This window comes from Rhinatrema bivittatum, chromosome 15 (genome assembly GCF_901001135.1).
Source record: "Rhinatrema bivittatum chromosome 15, aRhiBiv1.1, whole genome shotgun sequence".
NCBI lineage: Eukaryota > Metazoa > Chordata > Amphibia > Gymnophiona > Rhinatrematidae > Rhinatrema > Rhinatrema bivittatum.
Window position 1 is genome coordinate 22776578 of NC_042629.1, and position 26897 is coordinate 22803474.

A 26897-nucleotide genomic window follows, 5' to 3' on the forward strand; every position below is an offset into this window, starting at 1 on the left:
GTCTACCTGCAGCAGGAGAGAATGCATGCAAGGTCAGGAGGGTGAGGGGAGTGCCTATGTCACTCTGGCTGGGCCTTTACATTCAGTTTAGCGGTGTTTTGCTATAAGGCCAGTTTGTCTTTTTTTCAGCTTGCTTGCCTTTTGGTTCACAGGTTGTTAGGAATGTGAAAAGACTGCCCTCTTCTGGTCCAATTCCTTGCACATCTTTAGGCAGAAAAGTACAAGGCTGGATATTTATTTGGATTTGTTACCTGGCTTTCTGACTAGGAAATCCACATATAGTAGCAGGCAGGGGCAAGTGGCTGAGGCCCTGATCTAACAAGAGGCACGCGGCTCGTTGTGAGCATTTTTTGGGAACACATTACTCCTGATGTAGCAAGTAGTTTTGTTCACAGAAATGTGTGGACATGTTAGCACATCTCTGTGATTGTTAATGAAGGCATTAGCTACTACTCCCCAGAGCAGGGGGGTGCATTATTAATGCTGGAAATGTAACCCCTGGATCAGAGGTGGAGTAAAGTTAACTCGCATTTCTGGGGTTCGTGTAAATCTGTCACTGTGCCCCATTGTGGTTCTGGACCTGGAATTTCCTGGCCTAATGTTTTGCATGTGTACATTTTAGGCTCCTATTTTGTACGCCAAACTTTTATCGGAACTCTTTTTGTGCTTCTAGCACAACTTTTATGCACATATCATGTTTTCTGCACACAAACCGTCAGGATGATGCAATACTGACATGCTAAAAATGTGCATCCAAACCGGATGGCCTTTTTTTTTTTTTTTAACACACACACAATCACCTCTCCCGAGAGCTGGATGCAATAGGCAAAAGAGCCGCCATACTAAAAAGGACATGCCAGGGATAAACTGTGCATCCCTAGTGTGTCCATGGTATCGGGCGCCCAAGAGAAGTGGCTCTGTGCAGGTTAAGATAACGGACACTCAGTTTTACGAGCGTCAGTTTCCCTAACCTGTGACAGCCACGGATTAGGTAAATGGATATTTGTTACATGAGTATCCATTTTCCTAACCTGACTGCGGGCAAGTCTTTTTTTTTTTTTATTATTTTTATTTTTTTTAGGTTACTCCTTTTTTTGGTTCCTCCACCTTAATATTGCCACGATATTAAGTCGGAGGAACTACAGGAAAGCAGTATTTTCTGCTTTTCTGTTAACTTTTGGGGCTCCTCAAAACTTAACGCCAGCTCTGGGCCTGCAGTTAATTTTTGAGGATAAAAATGCGTGTCAGGCGTGCATTTATTTTTTACATAAAGGGGGTAATAGCTAATAGCCTCATCAACATGGTATTTACATGTAATGAGCGCTATTAGCCTCATGCTGGTTTAGTCGCATGTTTCGGCTGCGTGTTTGGGACACGCTAATCCCCTTATTGCACAAGGGATTATGAACGCGCATCTGAAACGTGCGTCCAACCACGGGTTAATCTGTGTGCGCGCTAGCCTGACCACACAGTGTACAATTAGCTTACTGTATCAGGAATGAACTGAATGGGTAAAAAAGCAAATGTGTACTGAAATTCAGTGCACATGTTTTATTCATATTTTATTACATTGGGCCCTGCATTAGCCTAGGTTTGAAAAGTGGGAGCAGTAGCACCACCCATCAAGACTTTTATGAACTCTTCCCTGAACTGTTTACTCTGTAGTACATCTTCGTCTAGCTTCTTAGCAGTGTTTTCTGTAGCACGAGGCCTATGGAAATCCCCTGTGCTAGGAACAAGAACACTGATTGATAGTTAAGAGGAATGGGAGGAATGAACTTGCTGACAACCATGTCCTAATTTAACAAGGTGTGACTAAGAAACAAGAATCTTAGAGCCTTAACTCTCTATTTTCTGTGTTGTCTTCTTTCATTTGTTCCTTCAGTCTTGCTTTCCTTTGTTTGCCTCAGACCTGTAAGAGGTTGGTTGCCGAGTCATGAAATGCAGTGGTTGCTGTAGCGGCATGGAGGAGTCGTTAGCATAACCTGCTGAGACCCAGCGCACTCGGGGTCCGAATCCTACTGCTGGCCCTTTTGACTATTATGCAAATCAGGTCACCCTCCCTTGCCTCAGTCTGTAAGTTCTCTGGGGCAGGTAAATACTTAGTGTACCTGGACTGTAACTTACCTTGGATTTGGAGAGGAGAGTAATGAGAGTCAAATAGTAAGGACAGCTTAAAAAAAAAAAATAATGTGAGCTTTTGTCATTTTCTTGCATATGGTTACCTAGAAGGATCAGAGCCCAGTGCAAAGGAATTGGTTTCCCTTTCATCCCCATCACTCCTCCAAGCTTGTGGCATGGTTTTCTGGACTAAAATGTAAATCTGGCCCTGGCTCACCATCACAATGTGAGTGGTGGAGCAAGGCGCTGGAGAGAAAAGTGCCAGCACCAGCCCATCTCCCCTCTCGGCATGCAGCCTGCTGCTTTCTCGAGAGGAACCTCTGCACCATGCAAATGCTGGCCGCGCCATCTCCGGTGCCTTGAATTCAGTCACTACCCAGCTCCGCCAGTTTTTCATCAGCTTTAATGATGGTGTTCTCTCTGTTTATATTTACATGGAACATAAGAATGTAAGTGTCACACTTTCAACCCATTGGTCCATCAGCCCTAGAAATCTGCCTCCGCCAGTGGCCAATCCAGGTCACTGAGAGGTGCATCAGAGGCGGGTGACTTGCCTGAGCAGCAGTTTCACTTCACTAACTCGCATTTACTCACTTATTCTAGGAATGCAAGGTGTTGAGGTTGCTGTGCATGAATCATGTTTGTATATCACTGGGCATGTCCCGTACATTGAAGTTTGTCATTTGAATACCAAATGATTCACAATAAATAAAGAAGGGCGAGGTATAAAAGTACAAAGGTCGAGAACAGGAAGCAATGAAGGAATGATGATGGAGGCAGAGACAGGCCCAGTCACACACACACACTGATGGCACATGAATGGCAATAGGCTTTCTGCAAGCCAGGATGCTGAGGGCCTTCTGCAGGGTTATCAGATGGATGCAGTCCAGATCATCAGGATCAGGCAGAGCTAGCCCTGAAATAGTCAATGGGGTAAAACCAGGACTGAGAACCTGGACCCACCTGATAATGAGACTGGCCCAAACTCTTGAGTAGAGGCTGCACAATAGATTTAACTTCTTTGCCCATTCTGTTAGCCACCTTGGCTCCTCTGAGTCAAGTTTCATACTCCAGGAATGTACCAGAGAAAATGAGAAATGCCAGGCTGGGCCCTAGCACAGACCTCAACTCTGGAGTGTGTCTCTGTCCATGAACAAGGAGAGAATAATAAAAATAAAATAAACCCCAGCCAAGCCAGAGCAAGGATTTGTTTTTTTACAGTTGATCCTTTGGTCCTCAAGCTCCTTGGAAAAGCTGACGTGAATGCAGCTGTAAAGAAGTTTCACCCGGGCACTTCCATGCATTTGGATTGACTAGCATGGCTACCACAAGTCTTCACACAGACAGGGAACGAGAAAAGCTCCTTTAAGAACAGAGCCCAACTGCCCATTTGGATTCTTTACCACAGATCCCGGCCACTGCCACGTTGATTCGTGCTTCCTGCATGTCACGCAGGGCCGTGGGAATCATGACTGAAATTTCACAGTATCACAAAGCCCTCTGAGAGGTTGCAGGCCTAGTTCTGAACATCCCAGGTCTTGTTTGTGGGATGGCAAGTTCTGAGGCGTGTTTCCTGCAATGCTGCCACCCACTGGCACACGTCATTCGTTGGTATCTTCCTTCATTGTAGCTGCATATTTTGGCAAGGGATGGGCTTGAAGATTGTTTCAATGTTCTCCAAGAGCACAAGATCATAACGGCACAGCTGAAGCCTGCATGAAAAATTAAAAAAAAGACACAGGAGATGCAAAGGACAGAATTAAAATTCCTCCCAGCAGCACAATGCACTTCCTAGAGGAAAATGAGAAGGGCATCTTCAAACACAATATAGGCAAGTATTTTGCGTTTGAAATTTGACTGGGGGTGTGCCTGGGCTGAAAAGTGTGCGTGGACAGTGCCAGCCATGCTCTTGAAAACATTACACTACCATGTAGCCAGTACACAGCTCAAGCCTTGCAGCAGTAGCGTATGGAAGATGGACACTGGATGCACTGCATGAATCTGGCATGTCTCTTGTATCAGAGACTGAGGCAGGAAGTGTCCTTCAAGCTGCTAGTGCAGTCATTTCAAGAGGTTAGGAAAATGCATGCCAGGATTATTAATTTATTACAAATATTTGTAATCTGCATCTTCCAATTTCCATTTCTTAGCACACCGGATATAGTGCAACGTGATCACCGTTTCATATCAGGTTGTCAGCTAGCTGTGCAAGGTCACATAAATCACCCTGGCACTATCTGATTTTACCAGCACGCTAAATCAGCCCACTCACCTCTCTGGATCAGCCAGTGAACGCAGCCTCATCCTGAGCACCCTCAGCTTATACTTTGGGCCTATTATAGACCCCGTTGAAAATGTCAAAGAAATTCTTGAGACTTTTTCAAAATCTTGGTCAAACCTGGCCAGCAGGCTGACTTGACTGTACTGTTCAAATGCTGCAGCTTCACTGGAAGGGACATAAAAAAAAGGACATGAAAATCCAGACCTCATTTTCGCTCAGTCCTAGGTCATGGCCACGGCAGTGCACATTTCCAAAGTCTGTGGCTTTTAATTTTCACAAATACAAAAAACTAGTGCAAGCTTTAGGAAATGGAGATATTTCTCATGCATGAATGAGCCCATAGTGTAAGTCTTACCGCTAACCAGTTCTGCTACCTATCCTGTACTCCCAAAGCAAGCGTTCACTGCTCTGATGATAGCTGCGGTCACAGGAGCCAACTTCTCAAAATGATTGGGGGGGGGCAGGGGAGATCTTAACAACACAAATCACCTCTCCCTTGACACAGTGAAGGGGTTTACTCAATATTGGCGGTGCTCAAGCACCCAGTACACCCGCCGAGCTGTAGGAACAGCCACAGCTATTCCCAGCCCTGCTCTCCCAAACCAGCTGGTACTGAAGTGGTTGCGTTTGATGTCAGTACGGGTTTCATGCACGGCTGCACTGCTGCAGAGCTGTTATTATATGGCTCACAGTGTTTCCCACACCATATACTTTTTCTCCTATTCTTCATTTTGGCAGAATCGTGGTGGGCGTGTCTCTGATGTCCTGCCTCTCTCTCTATAACCGTTTGGCATGCGGTATATGGAAGCTCTGATGCTGCTCTCGCTCTGTGGCCTGCACATTAACATTTACACATAAAAGTAGCAGAAGTAAACAGCAACTAATGTTAGGTGATTCATTTAATACATTTCTTGACCAGCTTCTGGGAGCTGTACCCTCTTATCAGATCAAAACAAAGCAAGCACTCAAAGCAAAAGGTGACAGCTGACAGAAGGTACAAGTGACTTACAGGTTATATTGCACTGAGGGTGGGAGGAGGAAGGAGACGTCGGGGAGAGGTGGATGTGTAATAACTTTCACCCTGCTCATTTTGTTTTTACCTAAGGGGAGTGTAGCTCCCAAGAGCAAGTCGAGAAGTTTTAAGTTAGTCTAATAAAAAGGTATTGCCTTATATAAAGTTTTTTGTCTTTTAACCTTTATTTCCATGCATTCAAGTGAACTAAGATGGCAACCGCACCACTTGACTTAAAAGACGGCAATGAACACCAAGCAAGCAGTTGGCTATTAGAGACAACACCTTGCCTCCCTCTTCCCGCAGCTGGCTACAGTCATGCAATGTGATCCAGGCATACAAATAGTACTTTAAAGAAAGCCACTGGCAGCACAAGCATGCAAGTATACAAAAAAACCTTTGTGTACTGGTGTTTCTTTTGCCTTTAGTCAGGGGGTGGTGCCCAGATCAAACTGGACACTTAGGCTGATGTTATACAACAGCTTCCTAGTACCTGAAGAACCACACAATACCTCTGAATGCAAATTCCACCTCTGATCTGTTCATGCCATCCTATCTCACGTTCACACGCTGGCACACCTGCCAAGAGCTGGAACTTTAACTCACTCCCACAACCCTGAGCCCTTCAGAACCTCCCGCCTAGATTCCCAGCATCACAGTGCTGGGAATATTTGTAATGTGCATAGTGGCATAAGGTGGATTAACAGGATACAGAATAAATAATAATTCAGTGACTGTTTCTAATAGCTAACAGCAATAGCACTGGTTGGCATACTGGGCTTCACGGCATGGTGAAACTTTCAACCCTTGTATAGTTACCATATTGTACCTCTATCGAAGGGCTTGTCCTAAGCACCATATGGATGCAGTACACAAATATTAATAACTAATTATTACTGGCAATCTTTGTCCCTGGCTTAGAGGGATGAAAGGCTGAGATGAACCTGTGGTCCAGAGATGAACCTGTGGTCCAGAGATTTATCCAGACATTATAGGCAGATGAACTCTCTCACTTTATCTTTAATTGCTTCAATTAACTGCTTCAGGTCTCTATTGGTAAAGAATATGCATTCCTACAAATATCCTCCTTATACTGTCTCTGCTGTATCAGGTAAGCTCCAGCTCTCTCATGGACTATGCTCTGCAGTCTGAAACCAGCTCATAAACCACAAGAAGACTTACTGGTTGATTTTTGATTCCGTTGTGTTTCCTGCTTTGGTCATCAATTTAATTGTAATGTAACCCCTCCTAGTGTTTTTGTTCCAGCTAATAATGTCCAAAAAATAATGAGTAACTGTAACACAGGAAAAGGAAAGAGCAGGTTTTACAAACATTACACTTTTTCACATATCTTGTGATATTTTATTTATTTATTTGAATTTTTTATATACCGATATTCCTATAAAGAATATAGATCACACCAGTTTATATAGTTTTATATATATATATATATATATATAACCGATATAGTTCCCATGTTAATTTACTTCAGTTTTTCTTTATTTGTAATGAGGGAGAAAACTTTTATTCAGTGCTGCACACTCTCATACTCAACTCCTTGGATTACAGCCATTCTGTTTATCTTGCATTTTCTTTCTGCCATGCGTCCTATACAAATTATTCAAAAGGTCACTGCAAGACTTTAACTGGTACCAAATGGAAGGAAATTATTACACCTCCCCTCAGGAAGCTGCATTGGTTACCCAACGCATGGAGGTCAAAATACAAAATCTGGAACAGGTTTTACAAGCTGCTACCCAACGACTCATCTATCTGCCAGTTGCGTGCAATGATCTCGAGATCACCAGAAACACAGTGCCCTCGGTGGCAGGTCCTAGACTGTGCAATCTTTTACCAGAATCTTAGCACACGGTATTGTCAATGAAATTATTTCATTAAGTGCTCAAGACTTGTTTGAGCAGGCTTTTCAGTAAATGAAGGCCCTCTATCTTTTACTTTTTATTTTTAAGTTTATTAAAATATGTATGTCTCATGATAAATGGTGGGGGGCGGAGTTAAGATGGCCGCCGGACTGCTTAGCTCGGCGTGAGACTTCTTGGCTAAGAGCAAAAAAAACTTATTTTTCCTGCAAAATCTTACCTGAAATGGGGAGGAAGCGAAAATCGAGGGGACAGTATCCTGCACTGACCCCCGGGACGCCCATAACTGGTCCAATGGACTCTCACGTGCGTCGCAGCGAAATTGGAGCGGGGCAGCAGCCGTTGGAGAGTGGGGGAGGAGAAGCTGAGCTCCCTGCTCTCCCGGGCTCAACATCTTCGTTTAGCTCCGCAGAGAGGACCCCCCCGGTAAATCCTGCGGTTGCAAGGAGAGCCTCATCGGAGGTGTTTGTACCTCAGGACCGAAGTGTTATGGGGACAAGCCTGTCAGGACCGGGTGAGACTCTAGCTGCAACCCAGAGCCCGCTGGAATCAACAGGGCTAACCGGAGTGGAAAGGGGAGGAACACAAGAACCCGTTGGAGCGAGCAAAGTAAACGGAACTGAAACAACAGCAGAAATCCCTCCTCTGGTAAGACCTATGACTTTCTCATTAGAAACGCTGTGGGAGGCTATAAACGATATGAGAAATTCTATTCTCCAGCAATTAATTCCGGTAACGGAGCAAGTTAAACAGCATGACCTAAAAATTGAAGTGGTCTCAAATGAATATGTACAAATGGGAAATCAGATATCAGCGATAAGAACTGAGTTGGATAAAGTACAACAAAATCAAGTGGTAATTCTCAAAGAAAGGCATAGTACAGCTTTAAAGATGGAAAGTCTGGAAAATTTGGTCAAAAGCAGAAATCTGCGATTTATTAACTTTCCTCAGTTACCTATGAGATCTCCTAGAGAGGTCTTTACGAGTTACCTAAAAGATTTTCTTAAAATCTCAGATTCTGCGTTACCACCAATAATCAAGATATTCTATCTGCCTAAAGCAAGAACATTATTGGGAGAACAAGGAGGAGAAGTTGAAACTTTGAGACCTGCAACTAGTCAACCTTCGGAATTGGACTTATCAGCAATCCTTGAGACATCAGATTCAGAGATGGCCGTCCCTGCAACTCTTATAGTGACTTTGGCACTAGAGACAGACAGGGAATGGCTTTTGAAATTAGTATTGAGGAATCGGAATGTAAATTATTTGGGCTGTAGAATACGTGCTTTCCCAGATGTATCTAGAGAAACTCAGAAGAAGAGAAAGGCTTTTCTGCTGCTAAGACCACAAGTTGTATTAATAGGAGGAAATTTCCTTTTGAAATTCACGTGTAAATGTGTAGTCAAATACTTAGGGAATACCTATGTATTTTTTGACCCTCCGCAGCTGACCCAATTTTTAATTGGGAAAAAACCGTTGACTCCAGTAGCCCCCATGGAATCTTGTATGGATATCCCTAGTCTCTCATGAATGGATAAATGTTCGTTGTAACAGTCTGGAATTACTTTAAAGATTATTGTTATTATTTCCTTAGGTTGTGGATACTCACCCCCCCCCCAAATAAGGGGACTTAAATGTTAGAGAATGGGAATTTAAAATATTTTTCTTGTATGATGTATAAGCAAATGTGGCATCTTGTTTGTGTATACCCTCTCTACTTTTCTTTTTCAAGTTTGATCTTGATAAATATTTGTAAAATTGCATAAATAAATAAATAAATAATAATAAAAAAAAATACGTATGTCTTTCAGTCAGAATTTTTAAACTTTTATGTATATATATTGTAAGCTGATGTCAACTGCTGTATGGAATAGGTGGGTTATAAGAATCTGTACTAGGACTGGTGCTTTTTAATCAATACCTATAAACGACACTTGACCGACGTGCCGCAAATGCGCAGTAGAGACCAGCTCTACCGCACATGTGCGGGCGAGCACGTCGGCCTCAGGCAGCATCAGGGAAAACAATGGCGGCGTCGAGTGGCGGTTCGCGGCGGCGGTTCGCAGCGGCGGTAGCGACGGCGGCGGTTGGCGGCGGCGGTTGGCGGTGGCGGTAGCGACGGCGGGCGGTTGGCGGTTCGCGGCGGCGGCGGGCGGCGGTTCGCAGCGCCGGCGGGGCGGCGGCGGTTCGCAGCGGGCGGTGGCAGCAGCGAGGGAGGGAGGAGGGAGGGAGTGGGAGGGAGGAGGGAGGGAGAGGGGGGACTGAGTGAGAGGGGAGTGAGTGGGACTGAGGGGGGGAGGGAGGGAGTGGGACTGAGGGGGAGAGGGAGGGACTGAGTGAGAGGGACTGAGTGGGACTGAGGGGGAGAGGGAGGGAGTGGGACTGAGGGCAGAGGACAGAGGGAGTGGGACTGAGTGAGAGGGAGTGGGACTGAGTGAGAGGGAGGGAGTGAGAGGGAGGGAGAGAGTGAGAGGGAGGGACTGAGTGAGAGTGAGTGGGACTGAGGGGGAGAGGGAGGGAGTGGGACTGAGGGCAGAGGACAGAGGGAGTGGGACTGAGGGGGAGAGGGTGTGGGAGGGAGAGGGGGGGACTGAGTGGGACTAGGGAGGGAGTGGGACTGAGGGCAGAGGACAGAGGGAGTGGGACTGAGTGGGAGGGAGAGAGTGGGAGGAGGGAGGGGAGGGAGACTGAGTGGGAGGGAGGGACTGAGTGGGAGCAGTGGGTGGGGGAGGGGGTGGTGAAGAGTGAGGGGAGAGAGAATGAGGGGGAGGTGAGAGACAGAGGGATGTAGCCCGTTTTAACGGGCTTAACGGCTTGTATATTTATAAATAATCCGAAAAGGGGCATGACGAGTGAGGTGCTTAAATTTACGGATGCCACAAAATTATGCAGAGTAGTTAAAACTCAAGGGGATTGTGATAAATTGCAGGAGGACCTTGTGAGACTGGAAGATTGGGTATCCAAATGTGGACAAGTGCAAAGTGATGCATAGAGGGGAAAATAACCCTTGCTGTAGTTACACAATGTTAGGTTCTACCTTAGGAGTTACCACCCACGAAAGAGATCTAGGTCTCATAGTGGATAAGACATTGAAATCATCAGCTCAGTGTGCTGTGGCGATCAAAAAAGCAAACAGAATGTTAGGAATTATTAGGAAGGGAATGGCAAATAAAACGGAGGCTGTCATAATGCCCCTGTATTGCTCCAGGGTGAGACCACACCTTGAATACTGTGTGCAATTCTGGTCACTGCATCTCAAAAAAAAAAGATATAGTTACACTGGAGAAAGAACAAAGAAGGGCAACCAAAATGATAAAGGAGATGGAACAGCTCCCCTATGAGGAAAGGCTAAAGAGGTTAGGGCTGTTTAGCTTGGAGAAGAGAGGGCTAAGAGGAGGGAGGGAGGGGGTAGAGAGGGCTAAGGGGGGGGAGGGGGTTATGATAGAGGTCTACAAAGTCATTAAAGGACTTGAACGGGTAAATGTGAATCGCTTATTTACTCTTCTGGATAATACAAGGACGAGGGGGCACTCCATGAAGTTAGCAAGTAGCTCATTTAAAACAAATCAAAATTCTTTTTCACTAAACACATAATTAAGCTCTGGAATTCATTGCCAGAGGATGTAGTTATGGCATTTAATGTAACTGGGTTTAAAAAAGGTTTGGATAAGTTCCTAGAGGAAAAATCCATAAACTGCTATTAATCAATAAGGATTAGTAGCTTGGGATCTATTCATTTAGAGTTGATTTTAAAACCGCGGCGTGCGTAAATCACGGGTTTATGCACGTTGCCAGGCTTTATGCACCAGGCCAATTTTCAAATAGGCCCAGCCACGCGCGTAAACCCCGGGGCTTTAAAAGGGGGTGGTCCGGGGGTGGGATGGGGCTAGAGGCGCCCAGCACAGCGGCCATTTACAGAAGCAAAAGGTAAAATGAAAAAAATTGGGGTAGTTGGGATAGGGATAGGGGGAGGGTAGGATAGAGGAAGGGGAAGGTAAGTTAGGGTAGGGGGTTGGGAAATTCCCTCCCAGTGGAGGGAACTGGGGAAGGCCTCGATGTATTGCCATGCAATTTTGCAAAATTAGACCCCCTCTCCTGCGTGCGCTGACCTGGCATTTTATAACATGAGCACGCCAACGCGTGCATATGATAAAATCACGCATCCATGTGTGTTTAGGTAGTGCGTGCACATGGACCCGCGTGTAGTTTTTGAAAATCTACCCCTTAATGTTTGGGTACTTGCCAGGTACTTGTGACTTGGATTGACCACTGTTAGACACAGGATACTGGGCTTGATGGACTCTTGGTCTGACCCAGTATAGCATATCTTATGTTCTTTTAAATAAATAGTGTGTGTGTGTATAAACCCCAATGCATGCTTATGTATATATATGTAGATAGATAAATAAAGATAAAGAAAATAAAAATAAAAGTAAAAATAAAGATAAAGAAAAAGAAAAAGCTAAAGACGTGGTTATTCAAACAAGTGTTTCCCTAAAGAACAGACACCCTCTCGCGGACCCTATTTTTTCGCCCATTCTCAGCACGTTCTGGATCTTAAGTATTTTGTCTTTTGACTCTAAGCTTCATGTTCTAATCAATCTTCAACATGGTTCTACCCTCTTAACACTCCCATTTTAAACCCCCTCAGCATCAGGCCATAAGGCACCTCTGGTCTGTATATATTTACTGACCGGGTATCCTAACTGACCTGCATATTTTGTTTCCTTGCTATCAGCCGTTATTATTTCTCACAGTTATGCATTTATTGATGGATGCCAACCTTGTACTCTAGTGTTCCGGCATATCCCTTGTTTGATGTTATCCTTGTTCGATGTAATAATATGTTTAACCTTGGTTCGATGTAAACTGATGTGATATTTCTATTCATGAATGTCGGTATAGAAAAGTGCTAAATAAATAAATACACACAAAAGCAAGAGATGCTTAAAAATAAAACCCAGTGAAATATTAATTTTAATGAGGTGTGCTCTATTACTTCAGTGTTGGTCCTGTATCTAGAAAGGTGCAGCATTTTGAAATTGAATGTAGAGAATGTTGCATTAGTACTCACGAGTTGAGGGAACCAAGTTTAAAGCTGGAAGAAAGATCTCCTTTCTATCATGCAATGGGCTAGCAGTACGCTCTAATTCTAGGTGTACCCAATCTGAAATTAAACTTGTTTTCACTCACTGCAAAATGGCTCTTTGGTTGCTGTATCAAAAAAGGCTTTGGTCACTGGAGGATTCTTTGGTACCAAATAGTCTTTCCATTTATCAGCATAATAACCTACAAGAGGAATAGCAAACTCTCAAAATGGTTCAAGAAAACAGAGAGAAATAATTAAGGATAAAATGCCACAACAAAATTTGCCCTAATCTTGATTTTATGTGTAATTCAACCATCATCAGGCCTTGAAGATAAGAGGGTTTGTGTTTTTTGCACAGGGTGGGACTACTTTAACAGCACAAATCAAAACCACGCTAACATTGCACAGGCAGCTGAAGCAAAATCTCAGAGGAGTAGGATGTTCCACGGCTGCAGGTGCAGAGGGCCTCAGCCAGAAGAACGATGTCCTCCTTTTCAGCAGCAGAAGAAAGAAGGGACATGAGAGGGAAGGAATGGGACCACCTCTGATTCTCACAAACCCACGTTGCCGTTAAACCTTGGGAGGCTCTAGAAGCAGCCCTGACTCTGGAAGCAAATCCCCGCTAATAAACCGCGTGATGAACTGAGAAGGCACTTGCCTTACCCAATACTGGGCATGTCAGGGGTAGGAAGGCTTTGCAGTTGGCACATTTTCCATTCCTGTAGTCCTTGTATGAATCACACGGATAGGTGACTATATTGCAGGTCTCCTGCAGCGAGGACACGTACAGAAAGACAGACCTCTGGTGATCACACTTGAAATACTGAGAACCTGGACAAGGATAAAAGGAAGAGAACATTCATTTCACGGATGATTGCACAGGAAGAATTTTAGCAGAACAGCCTTCAGCCTCCTGCATGCACAAAGGGCAATACTAATTTACTAATGAATCTTCTGAAATGGATACATTACTGCTCACATTATACTTTACATCCAGGCTTCCCAAACCTGTCCTGGGGCCCCCATAACCAGTCAGGATATCCACAATGAATATGCATGAGATAAATTTGCATGCACTGGGCTTCCTTGGTCATAATTCTGCAGAGGTGCAGCTGGTGTCTGCACCTACGTATGGTGGTGAGGTCCCCAGGACAGGTGTGGGAAGCCCTGCTTTAAATTCTACAATTACTGCCCTTGGAATCACAATATATTCAAGTAATTCCTACAGGAACTTTCATTTAATGTGATTTGAGGGTGTTTAGCCCCTTCATCCCACCCCCATAAGTTGAAAGAGGTTCAGCTCTCACCTAAGATGACTTTATCCATCCCCACTGTAAAGACAACCAAAGAATGAAGGTGGAGTACAAAGAGCCCTGGGTGCAGGACCCTGGTTGGAGGACCTAAGGGGAAAATGCTCTTCTCTATCCCTCCCTCCCCTCCCCCCAAAAAAAACAATACTGATTGATAAAAATTAAAATATTCTTACCAGAAAATATTGTTTGTGGACAACCAGGTTGGTCATTCCCTCCGTTTGGATAGAAATCTATGTGCCCTAATTCTTCTCTGTAGCCAAGAGCTTAAAATAAAAAATAAAAAAAAAAACATCCCATGAGGCACAGAGAGATAGAAATGAAATTTCTAATTAATGTAGAACTCGCAGGCCTTGTAAAACTCCCAATTACAAAATAATCCTGAATTTCAAAAGTGAAACTGCAAGAGCAGAATTAACTACAGATCTCACTGATGTTTTCTTTTCCCTGTGGGAATGTTTTTATCACATGATGGCAGACAAAAGACCATACGGCCACATCTACGACTCAGCTCTACGAGGGCTACCCTGCCCTCAGAGATCCCCTGTGCTTGTTCCGTGCTAGCTTCCTACTGGCTGCTGTCCTTGTCTCCACCACCTCCACTGGGAGGCTGCTCCATGCACCCACCACCCTCTCTGAAAAGAAATATTTCCCAAGATTACTCCTAGATCTACCCTCTTTCACCCACCTATTTCTGATTCTGTACACCTGCTTCACATTGGCAGTACTTCATCAGTACATTTTGCTGGCCAGCACCTGAATGATTCATTGATAAATCCTGGTGCTCTGGCATCTGCACAAAACTAACTCTGCAGTGCCTCAGGCACCACATCTCTGACTTGCACAGGTGCCCAGACTCAAATAGGCAGGAAACAATGATCATAATTCTGCAGAGGAGCAACTGGTGTCTGCACCTACTTGTGCCACCAGAAAAGGGCTGATAGCTTGCCAGGCTAAGCCAGTCCTCGCTTCACCCCAATGGAGAGGATGACAGAGGATGGAGTACAAAGAGCCCTGGTTGGAGGACATAAGGGGAAAATGCTCTTCTCTATCCCTCCCTCCCCCCAAACTTTGCATCTCATTTACATAGCCTCTTCTCAAGCAGTAGAGAGCACACCACTGCCTGGGCTCCCATCATTTCGGCTACAACACTGCTGTGCACTCTTGGAATCACTGGAGGAAGACACGCAATGCACAGAAGAGAGCAACCAAAGAGAAGGAGAAGGGGGTGGTGTTGCTGGAAATTCTCTTCGATGAATTCAAGCTGCCGCCCAGATAAGCTGTCTGGGCATGTGCGCTGCCTGCTGGGACCCCAAACCCGAGATGTAAGAGAGAGGGGGGCCCACTGACCTCTACTCCATGCTGCTCTTCCCACGTAGGGGTCCTGAGCAGAGCAGAAAGGGTGAAAGAGGGAGGGGCACAGGTAATGTGCTCGTTTGTCCTTCTGTTCATGAGCAAAGGCCCCGTGATGAGGGAAAGACTCTCTCTTTATGACATGGAGGCAGCTGGCAAACCTTAAACTTGGACTCCATGAGCCTTACCATCGGTATCTGAGTGGATGACATCGACAAACTGTGCATCGCTAGGATCTAACCTATCTTCGGGTGGTTTCCCTTTAAATAAAGGACCAGCAGGATCGAGACCTGAAACGTAAGGAGAAAGATATGGCTCAGTAAACAAAGGCAGCGGTGCGGCACGTCAATAATACTTCTCCCTCCTCTGTACTACTCCCTTTTTTTTTTTTTTTTTTTGTAACAGAGTTGCAAGGTCAGGTGCTATTTCTTACGTAGACACTGCACTATTTGGCAGACCAGATATTAGATTTATGAGGATGGGAGTATCTGAGTTGGATGAGATCTACCAAATCTTTAGGCACCAATCTCTTTTCAAATGTTTCAGAAAAATCATCATTTTAAATAAAATGAGGCCTGCAACCGTTTAACCCATCGGTGGCAGCCGGGCTGGATCTAGAGGGGACAAGCAGGGTAGCTACCCAGGGTGCAAAGCCCTTTGGGGAGTAGAAAGTGTGGCAAGTGTGGTCTGTCCAGCTTGAAGGGAGAGAGAGCAATAATGGACTGGGAATCAAGTAGAGAGGGTATCAGGGGCAAGAATCAGCAGCTGGGAAACAAATGTCCTTATCTGCCTCGGCTGTTGTATGACATTTCCTTTTCCACTGCGGCTCTTAAAATGAGAAAAAAAAAAATATCAATAGGCAAAGGTCTGACACAAGTTTCCACGAGGTGCCTGCCATGGATTGCTCAAAAGATCCAAAAATACCGCACCACACTTTGGGGTGGATTCACAGGATGGCCTGGGACTCTGCTGTGGGTCCCAGCAAGGTAAGAACATGACAACAGAGGTTCATCCTTTGCCAGACTCGGGCAAAGAAATACCCCAGCAATGTTTGTCTGTGGCATGCGCCCAAGTGATAACGCCTCGTGGTATTTCCATGTATGAGATGATGCAGGCAAGCAGTCAACACCAGGGTAAGATGCAAGACACCCAGAAAGCTATTTACATACAGGTCCATATACACACAGGCTCCGTACAGACCGGTATGTGGTCCAGTTCTTGGTATTGGCTGCCTGCCATGTAACCACTGCCTAGGTCTTGGCCTGGTAGCAAGACTGGGAAGTGCCTACCAGATCTGGAGGGAATTCCTACTGCCTGTCCTACTGGTGACCCTGACTTGCAGCCTTGCACATTTCCTTAAATTAAAATAACACCTAGCAGCATCTAAGCAGAGGTCCCAAGTGCCTCTCAAACATGTGCACAGCAATTTAAGCTGATTCAAAGTATGATCGAATTACAACATTTTGCAATATGAGAATGGGTATGGCAGGGCCCTCAGATTCACTGCTTTACCGCATGGCCTTACCTGTAATCCTCCCAAGTCTCCCATTGTACATGTGTCCAACAAAGCCAGAAATATGGGCTCCAAGGCTAACTCCTATCATGTAAATATCATCCAGTGAAGCCCCTTCATTCTGTGAAAGAAGGAACAAGGAAGAGATGGTTGATCAATTGATAAGGGAAAGGAAGGGAGCCTTTTCAGGCCCACAGGAGTGAATTGGAGCTCATTTTTTGCACTTTGACAATTTTATAATTTCATTTCTAGGAGCTGAAGGCTGTTTTTTCTATTACCAGTGTCTGCCCCACAGCACTATCCTGGACCTGGGCCTGGAGTACTACCTCAAGGCCATTTCAAAGCTCTTATGCTCCTTTCCCTTGCTATCTGAAGTTCAAGGAAGGTCATGAAACAAGGATCTCAGCAAATTAGCCTGTTCTCTCATGACCGCTGCCAATTTAAATGTGGCTGAGAAACTGCAAGGTTGGCCTCGCCAGCAATCCCATCTGTGTGATCGGTAACACAAGCCCCCCTGCTGCAGGATGCAGAAGAACTAAAATGGAAGGTGCACACAAGTGGTAGCCAGGACAGCAAGTCAAGCAGGAGCCCGATGAGCTTAAGACTTTAACTGATGCCTCCAGCAGGAGCTGCATCCTTTACTGCATCCCTGTGAGCAAGAGAGGTGGGGGAAGTCCTAAGCAGAGGCTTAACTTGGATGGAGCAAAGCAATGAAATAGAGAGGCCTCTTAACAGTTAATGCTGGTAAAGGCCATCCTTGGCCCATGCTGATAGCACTGAACAGTAATTACATGAAATCTGACTTAAAATAAGTCAACCGAATGTTTTTTTGGATGCCTTGAGACAATTTGTTCCTTGAATTAATCATCACAGGCTGGGGCCCTCTGTATCCTGACAACCAGTTAAACTAGGCTATTTTTTTTCCTAGCTAGGGAGCCTAGTTTATTAAAATACTCAAATTTACATGGCAAGGCTAACTAGTCTTTGAGTAAACTATTTTAGCCAAAAGATCTTCATTCAAAAATTGGAAGAAGGATCCAACAGAAGAAAATAGGATAATGCATAAATGTTGGCAAGTTAAATGTAAGACATTGATAAGACAGGTGAAGAGAGAATTTGAAAAGAAGTTGGCCACAGAGGTAAAAACTCACAGTAAAAGCTTTTTTAAATATATCCAAAGCAGAAAGCCTGTGAGGGAGCCAGTTGGACTGCTAGATGATCTAGGGGTTAAAGGGGCACTTTGAGAAGATAAGGCCATCGCGGAAAGATTAAATGATTTCTTTGCTTCGGTGTTTACTGAAGAGGATGTTGGGGAGGTACCCGTAATGGAGAAGGTTTTCATGGGTAATGATTCAGATGGACCGAATCAAATCACGGTGAACCTAGAAGATGTGGTAGGCCTGATTGACAAACTGAAGAGTAGTAAATCACCTGGACTGGATGGTATTCACCCCAGGGTTCTGAAGGAACTAAAAAATAAAATTTCAGACCTATTAGTAAAAATTTGTAACCTATCATTAAAATCATCCACTGTACCTGAAAACTGGAGAATAGCTAATGTAACCCCCATATTTAAAAAGGGCTCCAAGGGCAATCAGGGAAACTACAGACCGGTTAGCCTGACTTCAGTGCCAGGTAAAATAGAGGAAAGTGTTCTAAACATCAAAATCACAGAACATAGAGAAAGACATGGTTTAATGGAACAAAGTCAGCATGGCTTTACCCAAGGCAAGTCTTGCCTCACAAATCTGCTTCACTTTTTTGACGGGGTTAATAAACATGTGGATAAAGGTGAACCGGTAGATGTAGTATACTTGGATTTTCAGAAGGCATTTGACAAAGTTCCTCATGAGGCTTCTAGGAAAACTAAAAAGTCATGGGATAGGAGGCAATATCCTTTCGTGGATTACAAACTGGCTAAAAGACAGGAAACAGAGAGTAGGATTAAATGGACAATTTTCTCAGTGGAAGGGAGTGGACAGTGGAGTGCCTCAGGGATCTGTACTGGGACCCTTCCTTTTCAATATATTTATAAATGATCTGGAAAGAAATACAAGTGAGATAATCAAATTTGCAGATGACATAAAATTGTTCAGAGTAGTTAAATCACAAGCAGATTGTGATAAATTGCAGGTACAGAGAAGGGCTACCAAAATGATAAGGGGAATGGAACAGCTCCCCTATGAGGAAAGACTAAAGAGGTTAGGACTTTTCAGCTTGGAGAAGAGACGGCTGAGGGGGGATATGATAGCGGTGTTTAAAATCATGAGAGGTCTAGAATTGGTAGATGTGAATCGGTTGTTTACTCTTTCGGATAATAGAAAGACTAGGGGGCACTCCATGAAGTTAGCATGGGGCACATTTAAAACTAATCGGAGAAAGTTCTTTTTCACTCAACGCACAATTAAACTCTGGAATTTGTTGCCAGAAGATGTGGTTAGTGCAGTTAGTATAGCTGGGTTTAAAAAAGGATTGGATAAGTTCTTGGAGGAGAAGTCCATTACCTTCTATTAATTAAGTTGACTTAGTTTTTGGGTAATTGCCAGGTTCTTATGGCCTGGATTGGCCACTGTTGGAAACAGGATGCTGGGCTTGATGGACCGTTGGTCTGACCCAGTGTGGCATTTTCTTATGTTCTTAAACAAGGACCTTGTCTAAAGATACTGGGAGCTTGGCAGTTGCATATAACTGACAAGCTCCAGTACTGTGTCCTCTAAAAGTACAATTCAGGCACTAGACACCCAAAAAGGCAGCAGAAAAATTAAGAGGATCCTGAAGCAACAGCATATTTTATTTCAAATCATAACACCCTCCAATATGCGGGCTTCCCGAGTGGTAAAGGTCACTGGATTTGGATTTAATTGGGCTACGGCTTTGTCTACACAGTACCGTTGACCTGGGCTACATAAAGGAGATGCCAGTTACTGTATACAAAAGGTGCTCCTTCCCCACTGCATCAGAAATAACATGGCATTACCAACACTGTCGAATTGTGAATGTAAAAATGTTATCAACTGTATGTGTGGGGAGCTTGAAAAATGTCAAGTATAAAAGTAATAATAATAATAATAATAATAATAAACTCCCATGATGGAGCTGTCAAGGTTGGCAGGATCTAGAGACCCCCCATGTTGATCCATGCAGCCTCCTTGTCTTACCAGCATCTTGTCGATATGTTTCTTCAGGATATCTGCAACCTTCTTGGTGTTTTTTGCTGCGTGGTGATAGATGAGGGTGGTTGCCCCTCTGTTCCAGTCCACCAGGACCACATTCATGTCCTGCAGGGTCAGCAAGCGCTGCACAATGCCCTCCAGCCAGACGGGTGGGGACCCGGTGGGTCTGTAGCCATGGACCACGAAGACGGTCTTCCGGCTCACCCGCAGGTGGCTGGAGTTGCTGGCGCTCTCCTGGCTGAGATCCTCCGCACAGTCCTGGTTCTCCCTGGTGTAGAGCAGCAGCTGCACCTTCAGATCGGTCCCCACGATGGAGTTGTGCAGGTTGAGGTCCGTGAATCGGTGGCATTCCTCCGCCGCGTCTGCAAGGGAGGCAAGCGGGAGCACGTTACATTCCCCCTGCGGGGTGCAGGCTTTCCAGAGGCAATGGCCTCCCTGATCCCCCTCACTCACCCTGCGCAAACCCTCTCCCCACCCCCCCCCCCCCAAGCGAGGACTTTGATCCCTAGTGCAATACTCATTGGACTTCTTCCCCGCCCCACTCCCTGCAGCACTGCACCCCTTCCCTCCTGGGTCCTGACAGCAGGCGGAGACTGCACGTAAACCTTCCAGGGGGGCTGATGACAGGTGTTGCTCTGCTAGGACGCGGAAGGGGTAAGCAGCAGTCAGGCGCAACCCGAGTTTCGGAAAGCCAAGTTCGTTCGTCAGGAGAGAGAGCTGCGCTGGGAGAGCCTTCAATTCCTGGGGAGGGGGGGGGAACGAAAGTAAAATCACCTGCTCTCCTGCTCCTCAGCTTCCCACCACCACCCCACGGGCTCCTCCTGCGATCCCTAGCCCCCGGCAGGAGGGGGGCTCAGGCTGTGTCTTACCGGCTGTCACCGGGCAGCAGCTCCGGAGGAGGAGGAGGCAGCAGAGCGCCGGCAGCAGCATGAGGAATGGGGGTGAAGGGAAGCGGAGGGTCGGCAGCAGCCTGGAGGGAAGAGAGAGGATCCGTGCAGTCTCTCCTGACAGTCGGGCTGGGTGTGAGATGCAGAAGCAGGAAGTGGAGGTTGTACAGTAGAAGGAATGTGTGTAACCTTCACTTTGACAGGGACTCCTCCTCTCCCTGCTCTGAAGGAGCGGCGGGCCCTCCTTTCAAGGGTTTTTTTTTTTCATCTCCTCGCCCTGTCTCGGGGAGAAGGCAGCTCTCAATAATCCATGATTGCTTCAAGACCTCTGCTGGGCTCCTCTGCTCTCTCCTGCGTGTGGTTTAGCAGCAGGAGGCGCTTTCAGGGAGGGGGAGAGAGCGATAATTGCAGGGCCTGAGAGGGGGCAGCGGTTCCACATCTGGAGTGGGAGGGCTGGCAGCCAGCTGGGCAAAAGAGCAGCCTGATGCTGGGCTCCAACTCCGCCCCCCCTTTCAGTGCAGAGGTTTGACCCGATCAGAATGAGCCTCTCCCAGAAATCAGGAGATCACCAAGTCCTCCCTGCCTTCCACCACCCCAGGTCATCAAGAACCAGGCCCACGGACCGGCACCGCTTCCCCTCTCTCCGTAATCGGACATTCCCTCAGTCAGGCTGCAGTGAGGACAGGTTAGGTAAAGTTTACTTGGGAACAGGGTATGAACATCTGGTTCGCACCCAGCGCTTTCAGCAAGACCTTCTGCACGGCGATTTCGATCGTCTGTCGCGCAGAAACCACTGGAAATAGCAGCAGAATGGCAGAGGGAATGGGGACGTATTTGACGAGAGAGAGAATGTAACAGAAATCAAACTGTAGGCAGTGATGGTATCAGGAGTCAGAGGAAGGGCCCGACCCACTCAAGGGACTTGACCATTTTGTGTCTGCTCGGTAGTTCTGGCCCCGACCCAGTATGACTGTGTGTGCGTGCGTGTTTGCCGGTAACCAGGGAGGAGCCCAGTGCGCTGGGTCAAAGTCCTGTTTCCCCGTGCGTGGGCGAGCCCGGCCCGAGCTTCCCTTGCCACATCTCTGGCCAGTCGTCATTTTCTGAATAAAAATAGCACGCGGTTGGTTCCGGCCGTGGCCTCCCCCCTTCCATTCCCTCTCAGAGGGGAGCAGGGGCTCCCGCGCTTCCTTGCAGCGGGCGCGGCTCATTGGTGCTCCGGCGGAGGTGGGCGGGGCCATTCGTGCTCTGTTTACCTCCGGAGAGCGCGCGCCGCCTGTCACCCAGGCCCATGGAACCTGCAGCAGTAAAAGCGGGGCCAGGGCCAGGGCCAGGGCCAGGGCCAGCTCTGCGTGATCCTGGGATGGCTGCCTGAAACCCGGCCGTGCGGCACTCCTGGGAAAAGCAGAGGGGCAGCCCCTACCCGATACTCCAGAAGGGGGCATTTCCTGGAGTGAAAAACGAGGAAACGCCCCGAGTGACTGTGACTGGTAAGACTGAGCAATGCATATGGGGGGAGATGATTCAGTTTATGCTTCCATGTCGTATTATTTCGGGAATTTTATTGTGGATACGGCTTGGATATCCTGTTTCCATTTATTCATTTCATTTCCCACCTTTCAACAAAAAAAAAAAACAACCCACAAAGCAAGTGACAATATAAATGACCGGGATACATTCTATTTCAATACATTAAAAACAAAAAAATCAAAACGCGAACACCGTTTATATAGTGTTTCATTTTTAGGGCACGCTAATTTTTTTGGGAGGTGCTCACATTTTCGCAGCACAAGTCCTTGGGATTTTGTGGATACCGTAGCAGGCACTGAAAATGAAAAAAATATTCAGGAAAAAGACACAAACCCTGTAACAAAGACGCACGATTTCATATTTTAAAATGGCAGCACATCCCTCGCTTGGTCTGGGATCCGACGGACACTTCGGGTGTCAAGTGGCATTAAATCCCCTCCGGGTGGTCCTTACACACGCCACAGGTTGTGAGATTTCTTTAGTTAATTTGATATTTGACCCATCCTATCGTGAAGACATCTATCCACTACCTAAAATCTGCTTTTGCTGCCATTTAATTTTGTAACAATGCTGAGATTTTATCCTAAAAAACGCCCCCAACCTCCAGCAGAACTTCAAGAAACCTCCCGGGAAACCCACCCACGTGGTGCAAGTCCAGATTTCAGCAGCTGCTAAATATCTCTGAGAACTTGGGTCAAGGCTCCACTCACCCACCAGCGGAGGGAGAAGGAAGCAGGGAACAGGGTTGTCCAAAAATAATCCAGATCCAAATTAAACGAGTGTTTAACCTAACAGAAAAGAAAAGCTACCTGAAACCCAAGCTCTCCTCCCCCACACCAAGTTCTGGCACTCTATTTTTTTTAACTACATTTATTTCACATCTGTTGCTACATTTCTTAAAGCAGATGAAACGTGTATTACAAAAATGCAAGGCAACTTCCACAATAAGCATGGCTAGCAGGAAAAGCACCTGGAGATTAGACATGTAAGACCTCTGACATAAGCAGGGTAAAGGTGAACAGGTGCAGTTTTAATAATAGCACTAAGACATGACAGAATTTGGGATGATCCATCTAGTGTACTAGGCATTCCCCGTGCCGTGAGTCACGCCGAGTGAAACCAGCCGGGTGGGCGTCTTTGGGTTTTACCTCACTCTGCTCTGCGCCATGTAGCGGGCTTGGCTGCAGGCCAGACCAATCCCTGTCTCTGGCTGGCCTCCGAGTTTGTGGTTCCAAGCAGCAATTAGGGATTTTAAGCCCGTGCAAGAGCGCAAAGCAGGTGCCAGAGCAGATGTTTGCCAGGTGGTGAACGTTCCTGCAAAGGGAGGAAAAGGTGGGCACACATCTGGAACCGGGGGGGGGGGGGGGGTGCAAGAGTTTTAATAACAGGGCATCAACTAGAAAGCTGGGAGACTGCTAGTACAAAAGTAGATGATTTTACAAAAAGATGGCAAAATTAATAGCATTTGGTGATTTTTACCCCATGATTTTTTTCTATTCTTTTCCCATAGACTAGTTTTTGAGGGTTTCCTTTTGCTCCTTTTGGGTAGCAGCTCATTCACAATTAGCCTCTGCCAGGCTCTGGAGCCCAGCGAGCCTTTCATTCGCTGCCCCTGATTTTATATATCCAGTCCCGAAGCCCGGCCGGGGCCTCCTTCCAGAACGCTGCAGTCATGGGCCCTGAATCCTCCAGCGGCTCCCTCCCCCTAGGGGAAGCGAACGTGGTCTCCACCAGCCCCCCCTTTTCAGAGGCAAGCTTTTAAAAGGGACATTTCAGATCGGGGAGGGGGTGCCCAGTCTCCCTCTTTTCTTCCACTTTGTAACATTTGCTGTCCATTAGGTCTAACTGTGCGAGGCGGGGCAGCTGTCACGTCCAGCTTGGCATTCGCTCAAGTCTGGCTTATAGGTGACAACACTGTAGCTTCCTTTTTTGATTAATAACATTAAAGAGACACACTTTCACTTGTGAGATTCTGAACTGGAAGACATTTATTTTTGGCTGGTGCACAATGGTGACACCTGGTGGCCAGGCTCGGCTTTCATATGTGTTAGACCTTGGGCGCAGTCTGTGAGCCGCCCGGGTCCCTCTGATAGACTGGATTAGACCTAGGGGAGAACCTGGGGAGTTGCGAATGAAGGCTCATGGCCCCATGGCCCAGGGGAGGCTGAGCTCGAAGCCCAAACAGAGCAGAAGGAAACTGCCAGTCCAAACAAACGCACACAGCAATGCGCTTTCCGAAATTCCACCCTCCTGTGGCTTTCTGGGGGGCATTAACAGCAATATACTTTTCATTCAAAGAACAATTTGCAGGCAGGGCCTGCTTTCAGGCTCGCTCTCAATTTCTACCCGTGGCAGCATGATTCTTTCCACAGGTCTCCAGCAGATGTGTTTAAGCTCCTTTCCGAATCAGCGCTCCCAAAAAGTCTATTGGCATGGGGAATACGATGGTGGAGTTTTGCTCCGCTGAGATGGTATTGAGCGTCTGCAGGTAACGCAGTTGTAAGGCAGCAGGTGTGTCCGACAGCACCAGGGCAGCTTCCTTCAGTGCTCGGGAGGCCTGCATCTCCCCTTCTGCTGCAGTGACCTGGAGCAAGGTGTGAAAAAGTAAAAAAAAACAAAATAAACCCACACAACTGAGGCACTCATCCAAAGAGGGCTCAAACAAAGATTATTTGCAAAAGGAATCAAAGCTGACAGTGGTTAAAGCCACCCGAGATCACGCTACATCCTGCGCTCTGTGACAAGCAAAAGCTTCTTCCCTTGTTTTCATTCACCAAGGCTCTCATGTAAACTTCTTATTCTAGACTATGTCATGCTGCCTCCTCCCACCTCCTGCCCGTTCCCCATACACCAGGGCTTTTTGGATACATAAAGCTCTAAGAAAAAGGTGAGAGGGCCTAGAGAAGGAAATTTGGCATCAGGCCCTTAGTTAATTGTTTGGTGCTGTCTGCTGATCCCAGATGGAGCGTCTTCATCTCATCTGATTAGTGGGAAATTATTACACAAATTACTTTAATATGTCCTGAAATGTTCAGCGCTGATAATGCCAGGACTCACTGGGTAAGGAGTGTGTCTCCAGGTCAACCGGCTTTTTTTTTTTTAATTTGCAGTTTTCAGATGTACTGCATTTAGCTGGAATATGGCAAAAACGTACATAAGACAATGTACAAAACATATCATCGTTACAGGTACAAACAAGATTCAGCCTTGTAGTAACAATAAAAACCACAAAAAAAAAATATTTTATATATATATATATATACATACATATATACACACACACACACACACATATACATACATACATATACATACATATACACACACATATACATACATATACATACACACACACACACACAAACACACATACATACATATACATATACACACACACACATATACACACACACACACCCCCCACACAAAAATTACTCCCAATGGAGAATGGAAAAAAGCACATCAATCTATATTATTATAAACACCATAAATCAAAAATTTTTCATTGGTTATATACAAAACTTTTATTATTTCAATTATAAATTTTATAATAAAACATTCTCATTTCCAGTATTTATCACAATTTTTTAATATAATCCAATTACTTTATGTAAAACAACAATTTAACACACATTAACTAATGTGTAAAAAACTGGATACATCACTGTTCACAGCCCTCACCTCTATGCTGCTACTAAGCTCAAGCCGACCCTCAATAATTGTATATCTCTTCTAAACCATGCAATATTTATTTATTTATTTATTTAATTGCTTTTATATAACGACATTCGATTGAAATATCACATCGGTTTACATGAAAATAAACAAATAAGGCAGAGACTGCTTATTTTACATTGTAACATGGTAACTTACATAATGGTTAAAGCAATACATTATATTAACTGATTAATACTGATAACGCATAACATTGTAACTTGAAAGGAAACGTAAACTGTAGAGATCAATGTTTAGAGTGTAACTTGAGTGCAAACGTTGTAGATAACGACCTGCGTGGAGACTCAGAATGGTTCGCTGGGGGTTGTTCCTTTGAGGGTAGCATTTAGAGGGTGGCTGTGGGGGGAGTAGGGTGGGATATATATAAATAATTATGTAGGGTGGGTTACATCAGGGCGTAACAGTGGAACGTGGTTATTATTGGGAGGCAGCGTGGATCCCAGGTCGGGGGTTATGTATCTGGGTTTTCATCACCAGTTCATCACTGATATCACCAGTGATATTAATCACCGGTGATGAACATCATAAGTTAAATTAACCTCTTCATTAATCATCATATCCACAAGATAATTTTTTTTTACCAACATTCATTTGAACATACAATGTAACAGATGGAATTGAACCACTTGTGACATCGTGTATATTCACATGATAATGTATGAATTATAAAGTGGGGGAAGCAATGTTACATTGTATGTTCAAATGAATGTTGGTAAAACAAAATTATCATGTGGATATGATGATTAATGAAGAGGTTAATTTAACTTATGATGTTCATCACCGGTGATTAATATTGCATGGTTTAGAAGGAGATACACAATTATTGAGGGTCAGCTTGAGCTCAGTAGCAGCATAGAGGTGAGGGCTGTGATGTATCCAGTTTTTTACACATTATTTAATGTGTGTTAAATTGTTGTTTTACATAAAGTAATAATTGGATTATATTAAAAATTTTTGATAAATATTGGAAATGATGATGTTTTTACAAAATTTATAATTGAAATAATAAAAGTTTT

The 26897-nt window shown here is 45.3% G+C and overlaps 2 protein-coding genes across 4 annotated transcripts in view; both read right to left on the reverse strand.

The window, feature by feature from the left end:
- Positions 1-1183: 1183 nt before the first annotated feature.
- On the reverse strand, positions 1184-20999 carry LIPI (lipase I). Its single transcript, XM_029579011.1, has 10 exons — positions 20602-20999; positions 19718-20094; positions 16572-16680; positions 15235-15336; positions 13870-13959; positions 13047-13214; positions 12488-12583; positions 6597-6708; positions 4394-4567; positions 1184-3833 (listed from the first exon to the last, which is right to left on the reverse strand). The coding sequence occupies exons 1-10, from the start codon at positions 20660-20662 to the stop codon at positions 3743-3745; spliced, it is 1380 nt and encodes a 459-aa protein (XP_029434871.1). The 5' UTR covers positions 20663-20999; the 3' UTR covers positions 1184-3742.
- Positions 21000-23155: 2156 nt separating this feature from the next.
- LOC115076425 (erythrocyte band 7 integral membrane protein-like) overlaps positions 23156-26897 on the reverse strand; it is a 45160-nt gene continuing 41418 nt past the window's right edge. For all 3 annotated transcript variants that reach the window (XM_029577856.1, XM_029577854.1, XM_029577855.1), the window contains exon 7: positions 23156-24730. In XM_029577856.1, the coding sequence (XP_029433716.1) occupies positions 24536-24730 (195 nt within the window). In that variant the 3' untranslated portion in view covers positions 23156-24535. The remainder of the gene's footprint in view (positions 24731-26897) is intronic.